This window comes from Salvelinus namaycush, chromosome 8 (genome assembly GCF_016432855.1).
Source record: "Salvelinus namaycush isolate Seneca chromosome 8, SaNama_1.0, whole genome shotgun sequence".
Classification (NCBI taxonomy): Eukaryota; Metazoa; Chordata; class Actinopteri; order Salmoniformes; family Salmonidae; genus Salvelinus; species Salvelinus namaycush.
In genome coordinates, this window is record NC_052314.1 from 59,356,330 (window position 1) to 59,378,088 (window position 21,759).

General features: G+C 40.8%; 2 protein-coding genes across 2 annotated transcripts in view; one reads left to right on the forward strand and one right to left on the reverse strand.

The window, feature by feature from the left end:
* LOC120052924 (zinc finger protein 606-like) overlaps nucleotides 1-21,759 on the forward strand; it is an 86,588-nt gene that overhangs the window by 36,571 nt on the left and 28,258 nt on the right. The window lies entirely within an intron of this gene.
* LOC120052971 (zinc finger protein 879-like) lies at nucleotides 14,583-17,288 on the reverse strand. Its single transcript, XM_039000219.1, has 3 exons — nucleotides 17,104-17,288; nucleotides 16,558-16,682; nucleotides 14,583-16,395 (listed from the first exon to the last, which is right to left on the reverse strand). The coding sequence occupies exons 1-3, from the start codon at nucleotides 17,111-17,113 to the stop codon at nucleotides 15,196-15,198; spliced, it is 1,335 nt and encodes a 444-aa protein (XP_038856147.1). The 5' UTR covers nucleotides 17,114-17,288; the 3' UTR covers nucleotides 14,583-15,195.

The following is a 21,759-nucleotide window of genomic DNA, read 5'->3' on the forward strand; positions in this document are numbered from 1 at the left end:
GTGGTCACCAGATATTGGCTGGGTTTCTGATCCACTCCTCTACCTTTTTTTAAGGTGTCTGTGACCAACAGATGCATATCTGTATTCCCAGTCATGTGAAATCCATAGATTATGACCTAATTAATTTATTTGAATTGACTGATTTCCTTAATATGAACTGTAACTCAGGATAATCTTTAAAATTGTTGCATGTTGCGTTTATATTTTTGTTTAGTATATGATCCGTTATTGGTGTCACTTGTTAAATCCACTTCAATCAGTGTAGATGAAGGTGAGGAGACAGGCCTGTTCATCCTTCTACCATCCAGACGGTGGAGACAGTACTGGTGCATCACAGCTGGGGCCGAGAGAATGAAAAACAGCTTCCATCTCCAGGCCATCAGACTATTAAATAGTCACCACTAGCTGGCCTCCGCTCAGTACCCTGCCCTGAACCTTAGTCACTGTTAATAGCCAGCCACCACCTCGTACTCTACCCTTCACCTTCGACTGCTGCCCTATGTACATAGTCACTGACCACTGGTCACTTTAATAATGTTTACATACTGTTTTACCCACTTCATATGTATATACTGTATTCTAGTCAAGGCTCATCCTATATAACTACTGCTGTACAGACCTTTTCTATTCATATACTGTCCATAATGTCTATAGACATATTTATATATGCACAAACACACTAAGTATAGCAAACATTAGGAACACCTTCCTAATATTGAGCTGCAACCCTCCATTTTGCCCTCAGAACAGCCTCAATTTGTCAGGGTATGGACTGTCAGGGTGTCGAAAGCGTTCCACAGGGATGCTGGCCCATGTTGACTCCAAGGCTTCCCACAGTTGTGTCAAGTTGGCTGGATGCAATTTGGGTGGTGGACCATTCTTTTTTAGTCTTTATATATATATTTTTTTATTTATATATATTTTTATTAACCCCTCCACCCAACCTCTTCATAGGACAAATATCGTAGTTTTTTTAACAGCTTTTTTTGCTACATATACATACATTTTCCATACATGGTACTTTTATATAAAGCAGTCACATAACAATAATACATGACCAAACATAAGCTTTTTAATCCCAACCCTCAGCCACTCTCAGCCCATCCCACCTGTCACCATAGACCACCCTCGTTTGGTTTCCATGTGCCATATATTTTTAAATTGTGTTGTTTTTCAAAATGTTTGAACCTTTTCAATCGTATATTATCCACAGATTGTAAACTAAAGATGAAAACCTTTCCTACGAGTACTTTTATATTATTTATTGACTGACTATGGTTTTTCCAAATCGCCCAACACTGCTATTTGTAAGATTAATTTTAAGTGCATGTTGTGATTTTTTAACCATTCCTGAACCTGTGACCAGAAACAAGCTTACATAGGGGCAATATCAGAATAAATGATCTATTGATTCTGTCTCTTCGCAACAAAATCTACAGAGCTGAGATTGTTGTATATGCCCCATATATATAGCATTCTGTTGGTGGCAAGTATGTTATATAATAATTTAAATTGAAAAACTCTAAGTGTTGAATCAAGTGTAGATTTTGTACCAGTTCATAAACCATGTGCCATGGAATTGGTACATCGAAAATCTCCTCCCCATTTATTTTGCAACCTATATGGCGCAGCTGTCAACATTTTTGTCCTCGGATGAAACTGGTATATTTTTCTATTTATGCCAGTTCCTTTCAGCCAATTTGTATCTTTAATATATGGTAGGCAAACAAGTTCCCTACCTTCTCCCTTTTCCACTTGCCTCCTCCATTTTTGTGGTAGCGCTGCAATCAGTTGGTTGTAAATTTGGATTGAGCAGATATTCCCATATATTTTCGATAACTGCATATGTGACATAACTCCTCAGTTTCTATTCAAAATATAATTAATAAATATAATACCATTTAACATTTTTTTTTTTTTTTAAATAATCAGTATATTTGAGTGTAACCATAACATTTGTTGTAATATTTGTTCTATCTTTTCTGGAGGATAAAACTGAAATTGTTACCAGCTTTGTATGGCTTGTTTAAGAAAGGGCGATACTTTAAACAAAATTTCATTTTCAATAAGTCAGAAATGAGAAGTTGTAAAAAGGCAATTTTTGAACAAAGGATGAGCCTTTCTTAATAATCTATAAGCTTTAATATTTAATCATTTTAGCCACCCAAACTCATATTCATTATATAAATAGGCACGTTTAATTTTGTCTGGCTTAGCATTCCAAATAAAATGAAATATTTTTTGCTCATATGATTTAAAAAACGAGTCATCTGGAGTAGGCAGTGCCATTAGTAAGTAAGTAAACTGTGATAGGACCAAAGAGTTAATCAATGTGATTTTTCCATAAATAGACAAGTATTTACCTCTCCATGGTTGCAGAATCGTATCTATTTTTGCTAACTTTCTATTGAAATGAATTGTGCTAAATTCAATTATATTCTTTAGATGTGAATATCAAGTATGTCTACTTCACCATCCGCCCATTTTATTGGTAAACTACATGGTAAACACTGTATTTTTTTACGATCCAATACATAATATGGTGCACTTGTCATAATTAGGTTTTAATCCAGAAAGGCTAGAAAAGTGATCAAGATCTTCAATGAGACTGTGCAGGGATCCAGATTGTAGATTTAATAAAAAACTAGAATCATCGGCATACATTGACACTTTTGTTTTTATCCCCTGGATTTCTAACCCCTTCATGTTCTTGTTGGATCTAATTTTAATAGCTAGCATTTCAATGCCCATAAAAAATAGATATGGAGACAACGGACAGCCTTGTTTTACTTAAAAAGCTCTATACTTTCTGAGAAGTAACCATTATTTACTATTTTACATCTGTCACGTTCCTGACCTGTTTTCTCTTGTTTTTGTATGTGTTTAGTTGGTCAGGGCGTGAGTTGGGGTGGGCATTCTATGTTTTGTGTTTCTATGTTTAGGTCATTGGTAATTAGCCTTATATGGTTCTCAATCAGGGACAGGTGTTTGACGTTTCCTCTGATTGAGAACCATATAAAGGTAGGCTGTTCACACTGTTTGTTTGTGGGTGGTTGTCTTCCGTGTTTGTGTCTGTGCACCACACGGGACTGTTTCGTTTGTTCGTTCGTTTGTGTAGTCTGTACCTGTTCATGCGTTCTTCGTGTTTCTGTAAGTTCTCTAGTTCAGGTCTGTCTACATCGTTTATTTGTTTTGTAGTTTGTTGAAGTATTTTCGTGTTTCGTTTTTACTTTAATAAATATCATCATGTCGTATAACAACGCTGCGCTTTGGTCCAATCCCTACTCCTCCTCTTCGGACGAAGAGGAGGAGGACAACCGTTACAACATCTGGGGTTGCTGTACTTAACTTTAACCCATTGTATAAGAGATTCACCAAAATTAAAGTAATCCAGGCATTTACACTGCTCAAAAAAATAAAGGGAACACTTAAACAACACAATGTAACTCCAAGTCAATCACACTTCTGTGAAATCAAACTCTCCACTTAGGAAGCAACACTGATTGACAATAAATTTCACATGCTGTTGTGCAAATGGAATAGACAAAAGGTGGAAATTATAGGCAATTAGCAAGACACCCCCAATAAAGGAGTGGTTCTGCAGGTGGTGACCACAGACCACTTCTCAGTTCCTATGCTTCCTGGCTGATGTTTTGGTCACTTTTGAATGCTGGCGGTGCTTTCACTCTAGTGGTAGCAGGAGACGGAGTCTACAACCCACACAAGTGGCTCAGGTAGTGCAGCTCATCCAGGATGGCACATCAATGCGAGCTGTGGCAAGAAGGTTTGCTGTGTCTGTCAGCGTAGTGTCCAGAGCATGGAGGCGCTACCAGGAGACAGGCCAGTACATCAGGAGACGTGGAGGAGGCCGTAGGAGGGCAACAACCCAGCAGCAGGACCGCTACCTCCGCCTTTGAGCAGGAGGAGCACTGCCAGAGCCCTGCAAAATGACCTCCAGCAGGCCACAAATGTGCATGTGTCTGCTCAAACGGTCAGAAACAGACTCCATGAGGGTGGTATGAGGGCCCGACGTCCACAGGTGGGGGTTGTGCTTACAGCCCAACACCGTGCAGGACGTTTGGCATTTGCCAGAGAACACCAAGATTGGCAAATTCGCCACTGGCGCCCTGTGCTCTTCACAGATGAAAGCAGGTTCACACTGAGCACGTGACAGACGTGACAGAGTCTGGAGACGCCGTAGAGAACCTTCTGCTGCCTGCAACATCCTCCAGCATGACCGGTTTGGCGGTGGGTCAGTCATGGTGTGGGGTGGCATTTCTTTGGGGGGCCGCACAGCCCTCCATGTGCTCGCCAGAGGTAGCCTGACTGCCATTAGGTACCGAGATGAGATCCTCAGACCCCTTGTGAGACCATATGCTGGTGCGGTTGGCCCTGGGTTCCTCCTGATGCAAGACAATGCTAGACCTCATGTGGCTGGAGTGTGTCAGCAGTTCCTGCAAGAGGAAGGCATTGATGCTATGGACTGGCCCGTCCGTTTCCCAGACCTGAATCCAATTGAGCACATCTGGGACATCATGTCTCGCTCCATCCACCAACGCCACGTTGCACCACAGACTGTCCAGGAGTTGGCGGATGCTTTAGTCCAGGTCTGGGAGGAGATGCCTCAGGAGACCATCCGCCACCTCATCAGGAGCATGCCCAGGCGTTGTAGGGAGGTCATACAGGCACGTGGAGGTCACACACACTACTGAGCCTCATTTTGACTTGTTTTAAGGACATTACATCAAAGTTGGATCAGCCTGTAGTGTGGTTTTCCACTTTAATTTTGAGTGTGACTCCAAATCCAGACCTCCATGGGTTGATAAATTTGATTTCCATTGATAATTTTTGTGTGATTTTGTTGTCAGCACATTCAACTATGTAAAGAAAAAAGTATTTAATAAGAATATTTCATTCATTCAGATCTAGGATGTGTTATTTTAGTGTTCCCTTTATTTTTTTGAGCAGTGTATATATAAATTCTAGTCGTACTTTATCAAACGTCTTTTCAAAATCTGCTATGAAGATCATACCTGGTATCTTCGATGTTTCATAATGTTCAAGTAATTGTCGTATATTATCTCCAATATATCGTCCATGTAAAAAACCTGTCTGATCAGGATGAATAATAACTGGTCAAATCTTTTTTAAAACACAAGGCCAAATCGACACTGGAGTTGCTTACCAAGAAGACAGTGAATTTTCCTGAGTGACCGAGTTACAGTTTTGACTTACATCTACTTGAGAATCTATGGCAAGACCTGAAAATTGTTATCTAGCATTTATTAACAAGCAATTTGATAGAACTTGATGAAGTTTGAAAATAATATGCAGGTTTAGAAAGCTCTTGGAGACGTACCCAGAAAGATTCACAGCTGTAATCGCTGCCAAAAGTGTTTCTACAAAGTATTGACTCGGGTGTGAATACTTATGTAAATTATACATTTCTGTACTTAATTTTCAATAAACCTGTTTTCACTTTGTCATTATGGGGTTTTGTGTGTAGATGGGTGAGAAAATGTTTTTAATCAATTTTGAATTTGGCTGTAACAACAACATGTGGAATAAGTCAAGGGGTATGAATACTTTCTGAAGGCACTGTAATCTAATCCAATGAGAGGGGACTGGAACCGGTACAGTAGTAGTGTATACTCTGAAGGGTGCCTAAATAAGGAAAGGGAGGGTCTGGTCATAGATAAGGTGACTGTGAAAGTGGAGGGCGATACTCTTCTGACATGGAATTCAGATGAGACTCTAGATAACCATTTTCAGGTCTTGCCATAGATTCTCAAGTAGATGCAAGTCAAAACTGTAACTCGGCCACTCAGGAAAATTCACTGTCTTCTTGGTAAGCAACTCCAGTGTAGATTTGGCTTTGTGTTTTAGGTTACTGTCCTGCAAAGGTGAATTCATCTCCCAGTGTCTGGTAGAAAGCAGACTGAACCAGGTTTTCCTCTGGGATTTTGCTTAGCTCCATTCCGTTTCATTTTTATCCTGAAAAACACTGCAATAATTAACGATTACAAGCATACCCATAACATGATGCAGCCACCTATATGCTTGAAAATGTGGAGAGTTGTACTCAGTAATGTCTTGTATTGGATTTGCCCCAAATATAACACTTTGTATTTAAAACTTCTTATGGCTGCAGGGGCAGTATTGAGTAGCTTGGATGAAAGGTGCACAGAGGTGCCCAGAGTAAACGGCCTGCTCCTCAGTCAAAGTTGCTAATATATGCATATTATTATTAGTATTGGATAGAAAACACTCTGAAGTTTCTAAAACGGTTTGAATTATGTCTGTGAGTATAACAGAACTCACATGGCAGGCAAAAACCTGAGAAGAAATCCAACCAGAAAGTGAGAAATCTGAGGTTGGTCGATTTTCAACTCATCGCCTATTGAAAACACTGTAGGATATGGATCTGTTTGCACTTCCTACGGCTTCCACTAGATGTCAACAGTCTGTAGAACGTTGAATGAAGCTTCTACTGTGATGTTGAGCCGGATGGGAGCTGTTTGAGTCAGTGGTCTGGCAGAGAGCCAGGTCCTGGTCACGCACATTCCACATGATATCGACTTGCGTTCCATTACTTCTATAGACACAAAGGAATTCTCCGGTTGGAACGTTATTGAATATTTATGATAACAACATCCTAAAGATTGATTCTATACTTAGTTTGACAAGTTTATTCGACCTGTAATATAACTTTTTGAAGTTTTCGTCCGATGTTTGCCTGGAACTGCACGAGCGTTTGGATATGTGTACTAAACGCGCTAACAAAAGTAGCTACTTGGACATAAATGGACATTACCGAACAAAACGAACATTTCTTGTGGAAGTGGGAGTCCTGGGAGTGCATTCCAATGAAGATCAGCAAAGGTAAGTGAAGATTTATAATGCTTTTTATGAGTTTTGTTGACTGCACAATTTGACGGGTAACTGTATGGCTTACTTTTGTGGCTGAACGCTGTTCTCAGATTATTGAATATTGTGCTTTTGCCGTAAAGATTTTTAAATCTGACACAGCGGTTGCATTAAGAACAAGTGTATCTTTAATTCTATGTAAAACATGTATCTTTCATCAAAGTTTATGATGAGTATTTATGGTATTTGACGTGGCTCTCTGCAATTTCTCCAGATATTTTGGAGGCATTTCTGAACATGGCGCCAATGTAAACTGAGGTTTTTGGATATAAATATGAACTTAATCGAACAAAACATATATGTATTGTGTAACATGAAGTCCTATGAGTGTCATCTGATGAAGATCATCAAAGGTTAGTGATTAATTTTATCTCTATTTCTGCTTTTTGTGACTCCTGTCTTTGGCTGGAGAAATAGCTGTGTTTTTCTGTGATTTTGCTGTGACCTAACATAATCGTTTGTGGTGCTTTCGCTGAAAAGCCTTATTGAAATCGGACACTTTGGTGGAATTAACAACAAGATTACCTTTAAAATGGTATAAGATACATGTATGTTTGAGGAATTTTAATTATGAGATTTCTGTTGTTTGAATTTGGCGCCCTGCACTTTCACTGGCTGTTGTCATATCATCCCGTTAACGGGATTGCAGCCATAAATTAAGACAAAAAATGTATTGCTTTGCCACATTTCTTGCAGTATTACTTTAGTTTATTGATACACCATCCAAAGTGTAATTAATAACTTCACCATGCTCAAAGGGATATGCAATGTCTGCTTTTTTTACCCATCTACCAATTGGTGCCCTTCTTTGTGAGGCATTGGAAAACCTCCCTGGTCTTTGTGGTTGAATCTAATCTGTGTTTAAAATTCATTGCTCGCATGAAGGACCCTTGCAGATAATTGTATGTGTGGGGTATTCATTAAAAAATCATGTTAAACACTATTATTGCACACAGAGTGACTTGTTAAGCTCATTTTTACTCCTGAACGTATTTAGGGGTGGAATACTTATTGACTAAAGATGTTTCAGCTTTTCATTTTTTTATTAATTTGTAAACATTTCTAAAAACACTTTCACTTTGACATTATGGGGCATCGTGTGTAGGCAAGGGACAAACAAATCAAAATGTTAAAATCAGGCTCGAACACAATAAAATGTGGAAAAAGTCAAGAGGTGTGAATACTTTCTGAAGGCATTGTATATGCCTTATATATCACAAAATGTCTGGATACAATATAGACTACCCAGGAATATTCAACACATCTGTTACTCTAGTAATTCCAAATGCATCTGTGTAATACTCACCACTGCATCCTGTATCAAAAGGTTGGCTGGTCCTCATTAAAGTCCCTTTTTGTTACAAAGCTTTACTACACAAGTTTCCAACTTACCTAACTTCGTTGTTGAAGTATAAAAACATGAGATCCCAAACCCGTTTACAAGGTTGGTTAACTCTTGAGGTTCCTAGGGTCTCCACCGAACTAGGTAAATCCACTTTTAGTTTTAAATGCACCTCATTGCTGGAACCAACTACAAAATACATTACAACTGAATGTTCTGGTGCCGTTCTGGCAATTCTTACAGAGGAATGTAACTGTTTTTCTTGAACATTTGTGTTGTGCTTTGTTTCTTTGTTTTACATTGTATCTGATTTTATTTTGTCCTATTCATTGTATATGCAGGGCTCCCTTGTGAAAGAAACCCTGGTCTCAATGTTGACTCCCTGTTAAAATAAAGGTCAAATCAAAAATATATTTTCTGCTGACAATAATGACAATTCATGTTTGTTTTTAATGCACCGCAGACTTGATTAAGTGGAATAGTTACTTTCTATGTTATAGAGTGGAATGGTTTTTCTGCAGGTGTGTCCTGAGGTAGCTCCTTTCTGAGAACCTCCTCCTGCAGTGCGAACCACCTCTCTCCCGTGTGGATCTTCATGTGCATCTTCAGCTGGTGCTAGCAGGAGAATCTCTTCTCACACTGGGGTCAGCTGTATTGTTTCTCCTCTGTGTGGACCCTCTGGTGTCTCTTCAGGTTGCCAGCATGGGCAAAGCGCATGTTACACTGGGTACAGCTGAAGGGTTTCTCCCCTGTGTGTACTCTTTGGTGCCTATTCAGGCTGGACGATTGGGAGAAAGTGGCCCGGCACAGGTGGCAGCCGTACGGTTTCTCCCCCGTGTGCATCCTCTGGTGGATCTCCACCTGTTGGGGGAAACTGAAGGCTTTCCCACAGAACGAACACGTGAAGCGCTTCTCTAGGGCGCTGCCACCTTTACTGATTCTGTCTCTACTACTGTCATTTGTCAATGGGCTTGTGTAGCCATTTAGTGTTGAGGAACTGGCATTGTCTGATGTTTGGTTTAACATAAGGAGAGTGTGAGGAGGATGAAGGCCATGGAGTGTCTGTGTTGTCACAGGGTCCATGTTCCAGTTGATAGATCCTATAGAAGGCAGGCTGAAGGCAGCACCTGTTAGGGGGTTAACCTGAGGCGTCATCAGTCTCTCTGAATCACAACTATAGGAGCAGGACGGAGCATCGCTAGCCAAGTCTGTGTGTGTTCTCTCCCGCCGCATACCGACACCTTCCCGTCCCCGTAGACCAAAGCTATGCCTCGCCCTGGTCTCAGCCAGTCTGTTGTCATGCAGACTAAGTTCGGTTGTTGTTTTGTGTTCGACAGTCTGTTTCTGGTTGTAGTTAACAGTGTTGTTCCCCAGCCCAGAGTTCAAGACGCTGTCCCATCCACTGACCTCCACTATGTCGCCTCTGGTCCTGGCCTGCTCAGTGATGTTGTCCCTTAGGCCCTTGGCTGCACCGGTCTGGGTCTGGTAATCCAAGATGGTCGCCCAGTCTCCTCTGTTAGCCTCCAGCCAACCACCTGCAGGAAGAGTTTAGAAAATAGACTTTACAAACATGGAAGAGAACTCTACATATTAAGTTTTTTTTGTCAATTATCTGGTCAAGTTCATACATTATGTGTGTTTTTGTATGCAAACATAAGTTGTATTGATTTCATTTGATGTATGAATGAAGAAAGAAAAATAGGCGCATCACTATTCAATTTGCTATATGTATTTCTCCCTTACCTTGCTCCCCCAACTTTAGTCCACTCAACAGATCAATGCTCTCTGGTCCGTCCTCTATTGTCTCCTCTTTGACTAGCAGCAGATCAGGCTTCCCATCCTCCATGTCTACTGACTGTAATAGATACAGAGTGAGACTATGTTGGATCAAGAAATCTGAAATGAGCACCCTGCTATGGAGCATCTTCTGATTGGGCAATGAGGGATTGCTATGAGTACTATGCAAACATGTTAGTTGATTTGATCACTTGATACTATTTAATGGTTTGATAATTCAAAGGCATGGTTCCACACAAATGTAATCAAGACCTGGGCCCGTATCCACAAAGAGTATCGGAGTAGAAGTGCTGATCGAAGATCAGGTCCCCACCTGTCTACATAGTCATTCATTATGATCTAAAAGACAAAACTGATCCTAGATCAGCACTCCTACTCTGAGGCTTTGTGGATACGGGCCCTGACGTTACACCATTCAGACAGTAGTTTCCGTGGGCTCACCTCAGTGAGACTGTGTGTGGTCCTGTGCTGCTCAGCTGGTTCCTCTGTGGGTTCAGGAGGAGGTGTAGTCTGGTTGTCCTCCATGACCATGGTCCCCTCAGGGTTCCCCAGACCCTCCTCACACCCTTCCTCCTTCACCAGCAGTATCTCTGGACCCTCCTCCTCCTGGAAGAAACAGGTGATACAGATTACAGACATACACTCCCTCAGGTACGTACACACAGATAATAAACACACTTTCAACATGGAGTGTTTACCCATCCCCACTACGTTTGAGTCCAATACTGTAGTTACAGAATGACTTCACTGTTGTTAAGCCCATCATGGTGGACATGAATATGATGTTGTTGGTAAATATTAGTCGCCTATGATAAGTCAAAAGTCGTCATCAGCCAAACCCAACTAAACTATACAAAAATATAAACACAACACGCAACATTTTCAAAGATTTTACAGTTACAGTTCATATAAGGAAATCAATCAACTGAAATAAATTAACTAGGCCCTAATCTATGCATTTCAAATGACTGGGCAGGGGTGCAGCCATGGGTGGGCCTTGGAGGGCATAGGCCCACCCACTTGGCAGCCAGGCCCAGCCAATCAGAATGAGTTTTTCCGCACAAAAGGGCTTTATTACAGACAGAAATACTCCAAGGCTGACGTGGTCTATAGCTGTGAGGCTGATTGGACGTACTACCAAATTCTATAAAACGAAGTTGGAGGCAGTTTATGGTAGAGAAATTAACATTAGAATCTCTGGCAACAGCTCTGGTGGACATTCCTGCAGTCAGCATGCCAGTTGCACGCTCACTCAAAACTTGAGACATCTGTGGTATTGTGTTGTGACAAAACTGCACATTTTAAAGTGGCCTTTTATTGTCCCCAGCATAAGGTGCACCTGTGTAATGATCACACTGTTTAATCAACTTCTTGATATGCCACACCTGTCAGGTGGATGGATTATCTTGGCTAAATGTAAATACTCATTAACAGGGGTGTAAACAAATTTGTGCATATAGAAAATGTCAGGGATTTTTTTTTTCAGCTCATGAAACATGGGACAAACACTTTACATGTAGAGTTTATATTTTTGTTCAGTGTGTTTTGACGTGTACAGTAGGTGTTCGTTCGTGTGTGGGTTTTTGTAGGTATATTTAGTAAGTCTATAATGGTTATAAAGCGCTGTTGGGTGTATGCAGAATAGAGTGAGATCGGATGTGATGTGTACTAAAGAAAGTCTCAATGAAAGTCTTAGAATAAAAAGTCCCATTTTGTTTTTATTAAACATAAACAAGTTTTAAAGCTGCAATATGTAACTTTTTGGGCAACCTGACCAAATTCACATAGAAATGTGAGTTATAGGTCTGTCTATAAGTCTAAGAAGTGGTAGATCTGTTCTATATGAACTTTTTTTATGCTTCCCCTTCTTAAGTTTCATCTTTGCGTCTTTTACACCAGCTTTAAACAGCTGAAAATACAACATTTTTGGTTATGGAAAACATATTTCACAGCGGTTTAGATGGTACAATGATTCTCTACACTATGTCTGCTTGCTTTGTCACAAACTATTAGAATTTTAGCAACCAGGAAATGGAAGAGTGATTTCTGCATATTGCATCTTTTAATACACCATATAAAAACCATACATACAAAAAATCTGCATGAACTTGATCAACTGCATTAATTTTCTTATTAAAAGTGTCTTAGGAAAAAATTAAGTAGTTGAATGGAAGTAATGAAAATAGGCACTTGTGAACATCATATAGCTTACACAGTACAAACACAATATGTAACAGTATTTTCAGGCTAACATATGCCTTATAAATTGCCTGGTGAAGTCTACCCACCTCTTGCAGTGTATACATACAGTATTAAATTGAACGTTTTTCCTTCTGATCTACACAATCTACTCCACATTTTCAAAGTGAAAGAAAGATTATAGAACATAGTGTGGCAGCATTATGTTATGGGTATGCTGGTCACCGGCAGGAACTGGAGACTTTGTCAGGATCAAAAGAAATATGAAAGGAGCAAAGCCCAGGTTAAAGGTTAGAGGAAATCCCCGTCAGTCTTCTGAAAACCTAACTCTGGTATAGTGTTTTATTGTTCAGCAGGACAATCATACACATTTAATGCCAAAGACACAGAAGAATAGCTTTCCAAGAGGTGTTGAGTATTCCTGAGTAGTCCAGTCTCAGTCCTGAACTAATTTGCTTGAAAATCAGAGACACGGTTTGAATATTGCTCGCCGTCAATGATTCCCAACCAAATTTACTGAGCTTGAGCAATTTTGACAAACACAATGGATATATGTGGCCCTAAGAATTGTGCAAAGTTGGTAGAATCTTATTCAAAATGATTCACAGCTGTACTGGCTGCCAAAAGTGCTTCCACCAAGTATTAACTCTGGGTTGTGAAGACATACGCAATCAAGACATGGTCGTTTTTCAATATTTTATACATTTGGAAAATGATCTATAATTTTTATTTCACTTTGAAAATGTGGAGTAGGTTGTGTAGATGGGTAGGAAAGAAACTCATGTCATCCCTTTTTAGATTTAATTTGAAGACAGCAAAATGTGAAGACTGTGCAAGGGGTGTGTAGACTTTCACTAGCAACTGTATATCCCACAATGTCTGGATGCAATATTCCACCCAGGAATATTCAACACCGAAATCTGTTAAACTCAGTTCAGATACATAAAATGAGACACGACGGTCTTAAGGAGCTAGCTAAGCACATAGCTAGCCTATCTGACAAGTTACTATGGCCTCGATTCTGACCCAATTTAAGCGTGCGTAAATGGAACGTAATTCACTTTTAACCATGCACAAGGTCAAGCCAACCTGCCATATTCCAAGTGGAAAAAGTATCTACTTAATTTTTTTCTGATAGAAATAACAGCATTTTCCATGCACTGTAATTTATAAATTGATAAGAGCTATTGGTAAAAGCTAGGTAAATGAGTAATCCGTTTGGAGAAGGGGATTGTAAATACACATGGCAATTGTTTTAGATTATTTTTCCTTATGATCCCCGGAGGAAAATGTGAAACCAGCCATATGGAAGCAAACCGAAAATCATATCAACATGACATGTATTGAGGCCCCTTTTCCACAGTGAAATAAGATATAAATAGCGCCGCCGTTAATCCGAATATTAATTGTGTGCCCTCATAATTTGCGTGGATGAAATTTGGAGACCCAAACTATAGGCTTCTGTGGGGCTGAACCTGCCGAGTTGATGTATGAAGGTTTTGATTATATGCCCAGGCTTTTCCACGTTTTATTTTACAATTTGTATCATGTTTAATATTAGCCACTATCGGGAGCCACCTTCAGTAATACCCACGTACATTTATTTTCGCATCATTCCATTCCGTTTACCTTTCTTTCCTCTGTCACATCCTTGTAAATTGTTCCAGAGAGTCGCTAGCAATAGTGGATCATATTAGGCTAACGTTGTGCAATAATTTGGGACATGTAGCCTATTTGAATCATTATGGAACTCAGACCACACGTAGCAGTTTAAACCTGGAACCTGGTGCACGGTTCATGATGACTGGAATGTTGTCATATAGTTTCACGATTAGTAAGAAATTAGGGTAGATTTATAGGATTACTGTTCAATCCCTATTGTACACTTTTTTCCACCTTCCAATATTTTATGGGTTGAACTTGAATATGACAAATTTCAGGATGAATCAAACCACTATTTTTTATTCATCAATATATTTTCTGCATAAAGGCTGTCCAAACCGTTTATTTTTATTCATACATACTTTCCTAACCCAAAAATGTGCCTACAAATTCAGAGTATTTTTAAATCTACCAGTTGGTGCAAAAACAGAGACGAATATGCATAGATGGCTTTCTTTCAATGATCCCTATATTCTGACCTCGTTCTCTCGATGTATTCTATTGAGTCTGCCGATATAATTCTAATTCAAAAGTGACACCGTATTTAAAGGGATGGCTTAAGCAAAAAAAGGTCCTGTGTGGCTCAGTTGGTAGAGCATGGCACGCCACAGTTGTGGGTTTGATTCCCACTGGGGACCAGTAAGAAAAAGTATGAAAATGTATGCTAACTACTTACTGTAAGTCGCTCTGGATAAGAGTGTCTTCTAAACGCCCCAAAAAATGTAATGTAAGATGAATGTGCTGAAAACCCCATTGAATAAAAACTCCACGAGAAAATCTGTTAGCCAGCAAGAGGAGGGTTTTCAGCAGTTGAATGAAATGTATTCAGAGCACGCAAGGTAGCCACACCTGCAGAGAGCATTATGTGACTGAATAAGGTAAGTCTGAATACCAAATACTGAGAAGTGCGTAGGAAAGGCATAAATTCCTAAGTCGGGCCCAAGGTGTACCCTGTTTCTGGTGCATGTATTTCATGACGCTCACTTGCTACAACAAGTGGCAACTTTGTTGCATCATGTCATTGTAGAGGCACCATTACCGTCGAAACGGTCTCAACTGCACGTCTCGTCTTCTTGATCTGAATGCCTCCTCTTTAGTCAGCTGTTGTACAACATAACATTCTAAAACTAGCTAGTTTTATCTTGTCTCATGTCGGCTGTTGCATCTGAACTGGGCTTAACTCTCGTTATTCCAAATGCATCTGTGGATCGTTTGTGCTGACAACAATAAAAATTAATCTTCGTCTTTAATGCAGGGTTTGTTCTAAGCTATCCAGTGGAATGATTTTTCTGCTGGTGTATCCTGAGGTATCTCCTCTCTGAGAACCTCTTCCCACAGTGCATACAGGCAAACGGCTTCTCTCCTGTGTGGACCTTCAGGTGCATCTTCAGATGGTCCTGGCGGGAGAACCTCTTCTCACACTGGGGGCAGCTGTAGGGTTTCACCCCTGTGTGGACCCTCTGGTGCCTCTTCAGGCCACGAGCCTGGGCGAAGCGCATTTGACACTGGGTACAGCTGAAGGGCTTCCCCCCTGTGTGGACCCTCTGGTGGATCTCCACCTTCTGGGGGCAGCTGAAGCCTTTGTTACAGAACATGCAGAAGAACCGTTTCTCTTTACTATTGCCTGATGTGGCTCCCACTCCCTGAGCCTGGGCTCCAGCCCTGTCGTTTGAGTTCAGTACCTGATCAAAGAGGATGCGGCCTTGTGAATTGGATGGTGCCATCGATGTGGACACTGAGTCGCGATCCCTGAACGCGTGCAAATGGGAGTGGGTCGCGACATTTATTTTTGTCTCTAAAAAGTCCCTGGTGTTTCCCTGAGAGTGTCCTTCTCCTAAGTGAGTCTTGTCTGCATTCCATGTCAGAGGAGCGTCGCCCTCCATTTTCACAGTCACCTCATCTATGACTATAACCTCCCCTTTCTTATCTAGGCAGCCTTCAGAGTGTAGACTACTACTATACTGGTTCCAGTCCCCTTTAGACAGATCAGTCTGTGTCTCTAAACCCAAAGGCATGTTGCCAGGGCCCATCTCTGTAGTGTAAGAACAAGATGGATCATCACCGCCAGTGTCTAATGCGTCACCATAGCCATCCCCACGGGAATGAACCATCCTCTGGCTCTGGTGAAATACCGGTAAATACTCTGAGCCTGAAGCAGGAGGACAGCTCAGTGGCCCCTGCCCCAGTCTCTCTGGGTCTGATATGTGGTCAGATCCTCTGTGTAAGAGCCTTTGTGTTACAGTTAAAGGCTTGGTGTCTGTCTCTGACTTGAGGACGGCGTCGGGCCTTCCACTGACCTCCGTGATGCTGAGTCGGGTCCTGGGCTGGGGCGCAGAGGTGGTGGGGTCCTCCATGGTTTCATAGGGCGCACCAGCCACTCCAGTCTGGATGTCTCCGCTTTGCCTTGGGCCCTCTCCTTCAGACCTGTGCTGCTTGACCCCATGACCTGGATCCTCTGCATCTGCAGACTGACACAAGCATTGAATAACATTGTTGTAGGGAAGTCTCACAAGCTCTCCTATGGCAGAACAATTAGGATGTAAGCAAATTAATAGCTGATGGGTACCTTTCTGAAATAAACTGGTCACATTTGATATACTGTAATTTTAATGTAACACTATTACACTAACCTCTATCACGATAACGTGCTGGATTGAGGTTCCACTCCCCTCATCAACAGTATCTGGTTGGTCATCTATCCATGTATTGTGTCCCACTGGCTTCACAAAGCTCCTGTGGCCTCCAGTGAGCTGTCCTTCACCCGAGAGAGTGATTGGGGTAAAAGAGGTGGTTAGGTTAGCTATATTAGTTAATGCTATACTGTACACTATAGACAGTTGACAAATGTCTAGAATTGACAAGGATATAAGGTAACAATTTGAATAATTTACTGATATACTATTTATAGACTGATTATGTTCCATGCATCCTGTTGTTTTCATTGAGTAAATAATAGGAATGCAGTAAATCAATTATCTGGTTATAATATGAGATTGCGTCTTTGTGCAATATAGTTAAGTAATGAGGGGAATTACTGCACATTATCCAAAAACTGACCATGACCCAATTCTGGGTAACACATCTGAACACATGTGCAGAGGGGAACCGGGCGACAGGCACTTAGCTATATTTGAACAGCGACAGGCCGCTCAGCCTTGGCCTTCTGCTAAATGTACCTCTTGCCATTCCTCTGTATCGGTCGAGGATCTTGACACTACTGGGGCGACTGGCGAGGACGCGCTCCCTTGCCACCTTCAGTTCGAGTAGCTGTAGTTTCCTCCGCAATGCCCGGTTTTCTTTCTGGCTTTGAGAAATTTCCAAACGAAACACTGCATAGTCGTCGTCTACGAGTTTACAGATGTCAGCCACGGCTGCATTCGCTAGCACCTCCATAATGGAGGCTATTTCAGTGTGAAAAACCATACAGTTAGCCATTGTTAGCAGCTAGGTAGCTAACGTTACCTAGATAACATCTATCAACCAAGTCCTGTTCTCAACGCGAATTAAACACTACCTGGGGGTAAGTATGTGATGCTGTGCAGTTTAATGAGTCATAGTTTGAGTTCCAGGGTTTTAATAAACGTCTAAATAACAACAATAAAAACGCTAACGTGGTAATTGTTCTTGGTCACTTTACATTTCCGTTTACACTGACGAGAAAGGATGTTATTGGGTGGAGTCATAGCTCATAGGGTGTGGCTAAATGAAAAACGGTACTATCGTTATCTTTTAATCTGAGAGCAGACTTGTTTAGAAATAAGTGCGTTAGCAAGAACAGAGTAAAATACAATACAATATAATTACTTTATTCTTATTTACATCACCTCAGTAAGGTAAATAGTCAACTGTCTTAGAAATGTTTGGGGGCATCTGAAGCTAATTTCCTGCATTTCTACACAATCTAATAAGAATATAATATTTTTCTAAACTTCTACATTAATGTGGATGCTACCATGATTGTGAATAATGATGAATGAGAAAGTTATAGACGCACACATTTCATACACCTCTCCTATTATTGTAATGGTGAGAGGTTAGTATGTTTTGTGGTATGATATTTGTGATATTTGTGCGTCTAACTTTCTCACTAATTATTATTCACGATTCATTCACGATTATCCGTAATCATTGTAGCATCCACATTAATGTAGAAGGGTTTATAAACATATTCTATTCTTATTTACAATAAAAGTGACTCCAAAATGACACAATATATTATGTACCATTCATTTCCATTGGGCAAAAACATTTCTGAACACAACCAAAACAAACAGCAAATGCATCCAACAAATGTGTATAGTCACAAGCTTTATTTAGTCATTGCGTGCTATGAATGTGGGACCAAAAACTTAACTTTAATACACATAAGTACATTTGTCCCAAAACTTTTGCTCCTTTAAAATGGTGGCTCTATGTAAAAATAAAGTGCTGTAATTTCTAAATGGTATACCCGATATGGATGAAAATACCCTCAAATTAAAGCTGACATTCTGCACTTTGACTTCATCAATCCTTGTTTGAGTTCAAATCCACAATTTGAATATAGAGCCAAAAGAAGAAGAAATGCTTTACTGTCCTAAGAATTATGGAGGACACTGTAATTCATATCATAGGCATAATAGTACTGTAGAGCTCTTTTTACATGCACACAATATAGCTGGATCTCCCCAATCTGCCCCTAGGGGTCCACAGCCCAACACACCCCACTCAGCTTTAGGATCTTAGTGAAACATTCATTATTGGTTACAGGTGTGTTAGGCCAAGGCCAGAGTGACAACCAACAGTAAGGCAGACCCCCAGAACTGAGCAGCCCAGCATCTAGGGATTGCCTAAATAGGCATAGGCATCCCCCCTGACTTGGGATTGTTTTCAATACAGACTTCTTTTGTCGTACATTATTCCATAAAAGGCATCCAGAATTTACAAATGTTGCACAGTATACCTTTAAACTTGTAATAAATCAAGTGATACATAACTTGACATTTCTGCCATCATTGTGACATTGTGGGAGGATAACCAACCTTCCAATTAAGGGCAATGGATGTCTTTGCTGCTATAAATGCTAGGTTACACAGTTTCTTCTGATAAGTCTCCTGTATCAATATTTACAAACAACAACAAAAAACAGGTAGAAAGGAGAATCTGTAGAAATGCTGAGATTAAAGAACATACTCTTTTCCAGAATTCAGCCAGCCTTCACAAGAGCATAACATATGCAAATATGTCCCCTTTTGTGTTTTACGTCTCCAGCAGTGGAATTACATTTCTGAGTGCATGATATTCAGTTTTACTGGCATATAGGATGTTCTATGGATGGTCTTAAACTGCAGTAGTTTATGTCTGAGATTATATGAACATGACTGGGCATTCAAACATATTTGTATCCATTCATTGTCATCAATAGTCTCCCAGGTCTTCCTCACATTTTTGTTTTACATGTTTTGTGTCATCGGGAAAAGCCTCTATCAACCCTTGATACAGATTGGAAATCAACTAAGCTTTGTCAGCCTGCCTAAAAATATAGTGAACAAAAATAAACACAACATGCAACAATTTCAACGGTTTACCTGAGTTACGGTTCATATGAGGAAATCAATCCATGAAATTAATTAATTAGGCCCTAATCTATGGATTTTACATGACTGAGCAGGGGAGCAGCCAAGGGAGGGCCTGGGAGGGCACAGGCACACCCACTTGCTAGCCAGGCCCAACCAATCAGAGTTTGTTTTTCCCAGAAAAAAAAGGCTTTATTACTGTTAAAGGAATTTAATTCCTATATGTTTATCAACCAATTCAATTAAAACACTCTGCCCATACATAAGAATTTGTAAGATACTTATCAGCATTAAATGGACAGAGACCAGTCTCAAAATCAATCAATCAATAGCGTTTATTCTCGAGAGTACTAATCATAATACAATTTACATCAGGTTATATAATAAAGATTATGTCATAGGTTTTAATGTCCATCCTCCTCTAGGATACAATGGCAGTATAGTTAGCGTTCTCATTACTGTCTGCCACCTGTTAAACTATCTGCAACCAACCCAAGGTCTTTCCCCTCCCTGTGTAGACACATCATTCAAGCCTGTCTGAAGATAAACCCATTTTTTCTAACAAGGAACACATTACATTCAACATTATGATTATAATAAGATTCATTCATACAGTAACATCTAAGTCAAATGTATACATATTTTTGTCATTTATTCATAAAAATCCCATAACAATTACAGACAGAATTACTCCTCAGTTTCATCAGCTGTCCGGGTGGCTGGTCTCAGACGATCCCGCAGGAGAAGAAGCCAAATGTGGAGGTCCTGGGCTGGTGTGGTTACACATGGTCTGCGGTTGTGAGGCCAGTTGGACATACTGCCAAATTCTCTAAAACAACGTTGGAGGCGGCTTATGGTAGAGAAATGAACATGAGATTCTATGGAAATATTGATAGAATGGCACCTGAGGGGATGGCTGCCGTTTTACGGGCTCCTAACCAACTGTGCTATTTTGTGTGTTTTTTTGCGTTGTTTGTAACTTATTTTGTCCATAATGTTGCTGCTACCGTCGCTTAGGACCGAAAAGAGCTTCTGGATATCAGAACAGCGATTACTCACCTCCATCTGGACTCAGATCTTTTCTTTAATGAGTCCGACGCAAAGGATATACTGCTTCTCCGAGACCAGTCCCAAATCCCTGTCATTCGCGTGAAGAAAATACGGAAATACAGGGGGCGGAGATCGGGGTGCCTTGTGAGAATTAGTTGGCGAGTGTGTAACCTGCCTCTACCATCTGTTCTATTGGCCAACGTGCAATCACAGGAAAATAAACTGGATGATCTCCGCTCAAGACTATCATACCAACGGGACATTAAACTGTAATATCTTATGTTTTACAGAGTTGTGTCTGAACGACGACACAGATAATATACAGTTGGCTGGATTTTCCTTTCCTCTGGTGACACCATCCCCACAGTGATCGTACGTACATATCCCAAACAGAAGCCATGGATTACAGGCAACATCCGGCACTGACCTAAAGGCTAGAGCTGCCGCTTTCAAGGAGCGGAACACTAATCCGGATGCATATAAGAAATCCCGCTATGCCCTCAGACGAACCATCAAACAGGTAAAGCATCAATACAGGACTAAGATTGAATCCTACTACACAGGCTCTGACGCTGGTCGGATGTGGCAGGTCTTTCAAACTATTATGGATTACAAAGTGAAACCCAGCCGCGAGCTGCCCAGTGACGCGCGCATACCAGACGAGCTCAACACCTTTTATGCTCGCTTCGAGGCAAGCAACACTGAAGCATGCATGAGAGCACCAGCTGTTCCAGACGACTGTGTGATCACGCTCTCTCCATAGCCAATGTGAGGAAGACCTTTAAACGGGTCTACATTCAAAAAGCCGCGGGTCAGACGGATTACCAGGACATGTACTCGAAGCATCCGTGGACCTACTGGCAAGTGTATTCATTGACGTTTTCAACCTCTCTCTGACCGAGTCTGTAATATCTACATGTTTCAAGCAGACCACCATAGACCCTGTGCCCAAGAAAGCTAAGGTAACCTGCCTAAATGATTACCGCCCCATAGCACTCACGTCGGTAGCCAAGAAGTGCTTTGAAAGGCTGGTCATGGCTCACATAAACAACACCATCCTCCAGGAAACTCTAGACCCACTCCAATTCGCATACTGCCCCAACAGATCCACAGATGACGCAATCGCACTCCATACTGTCTTTTACCACCTGGACAAAAGGAACACCTATATAAGAATGTTGTTCATTGACCAAAAGGTTAGCGTTCAACACCATAGCGCCCACAAAG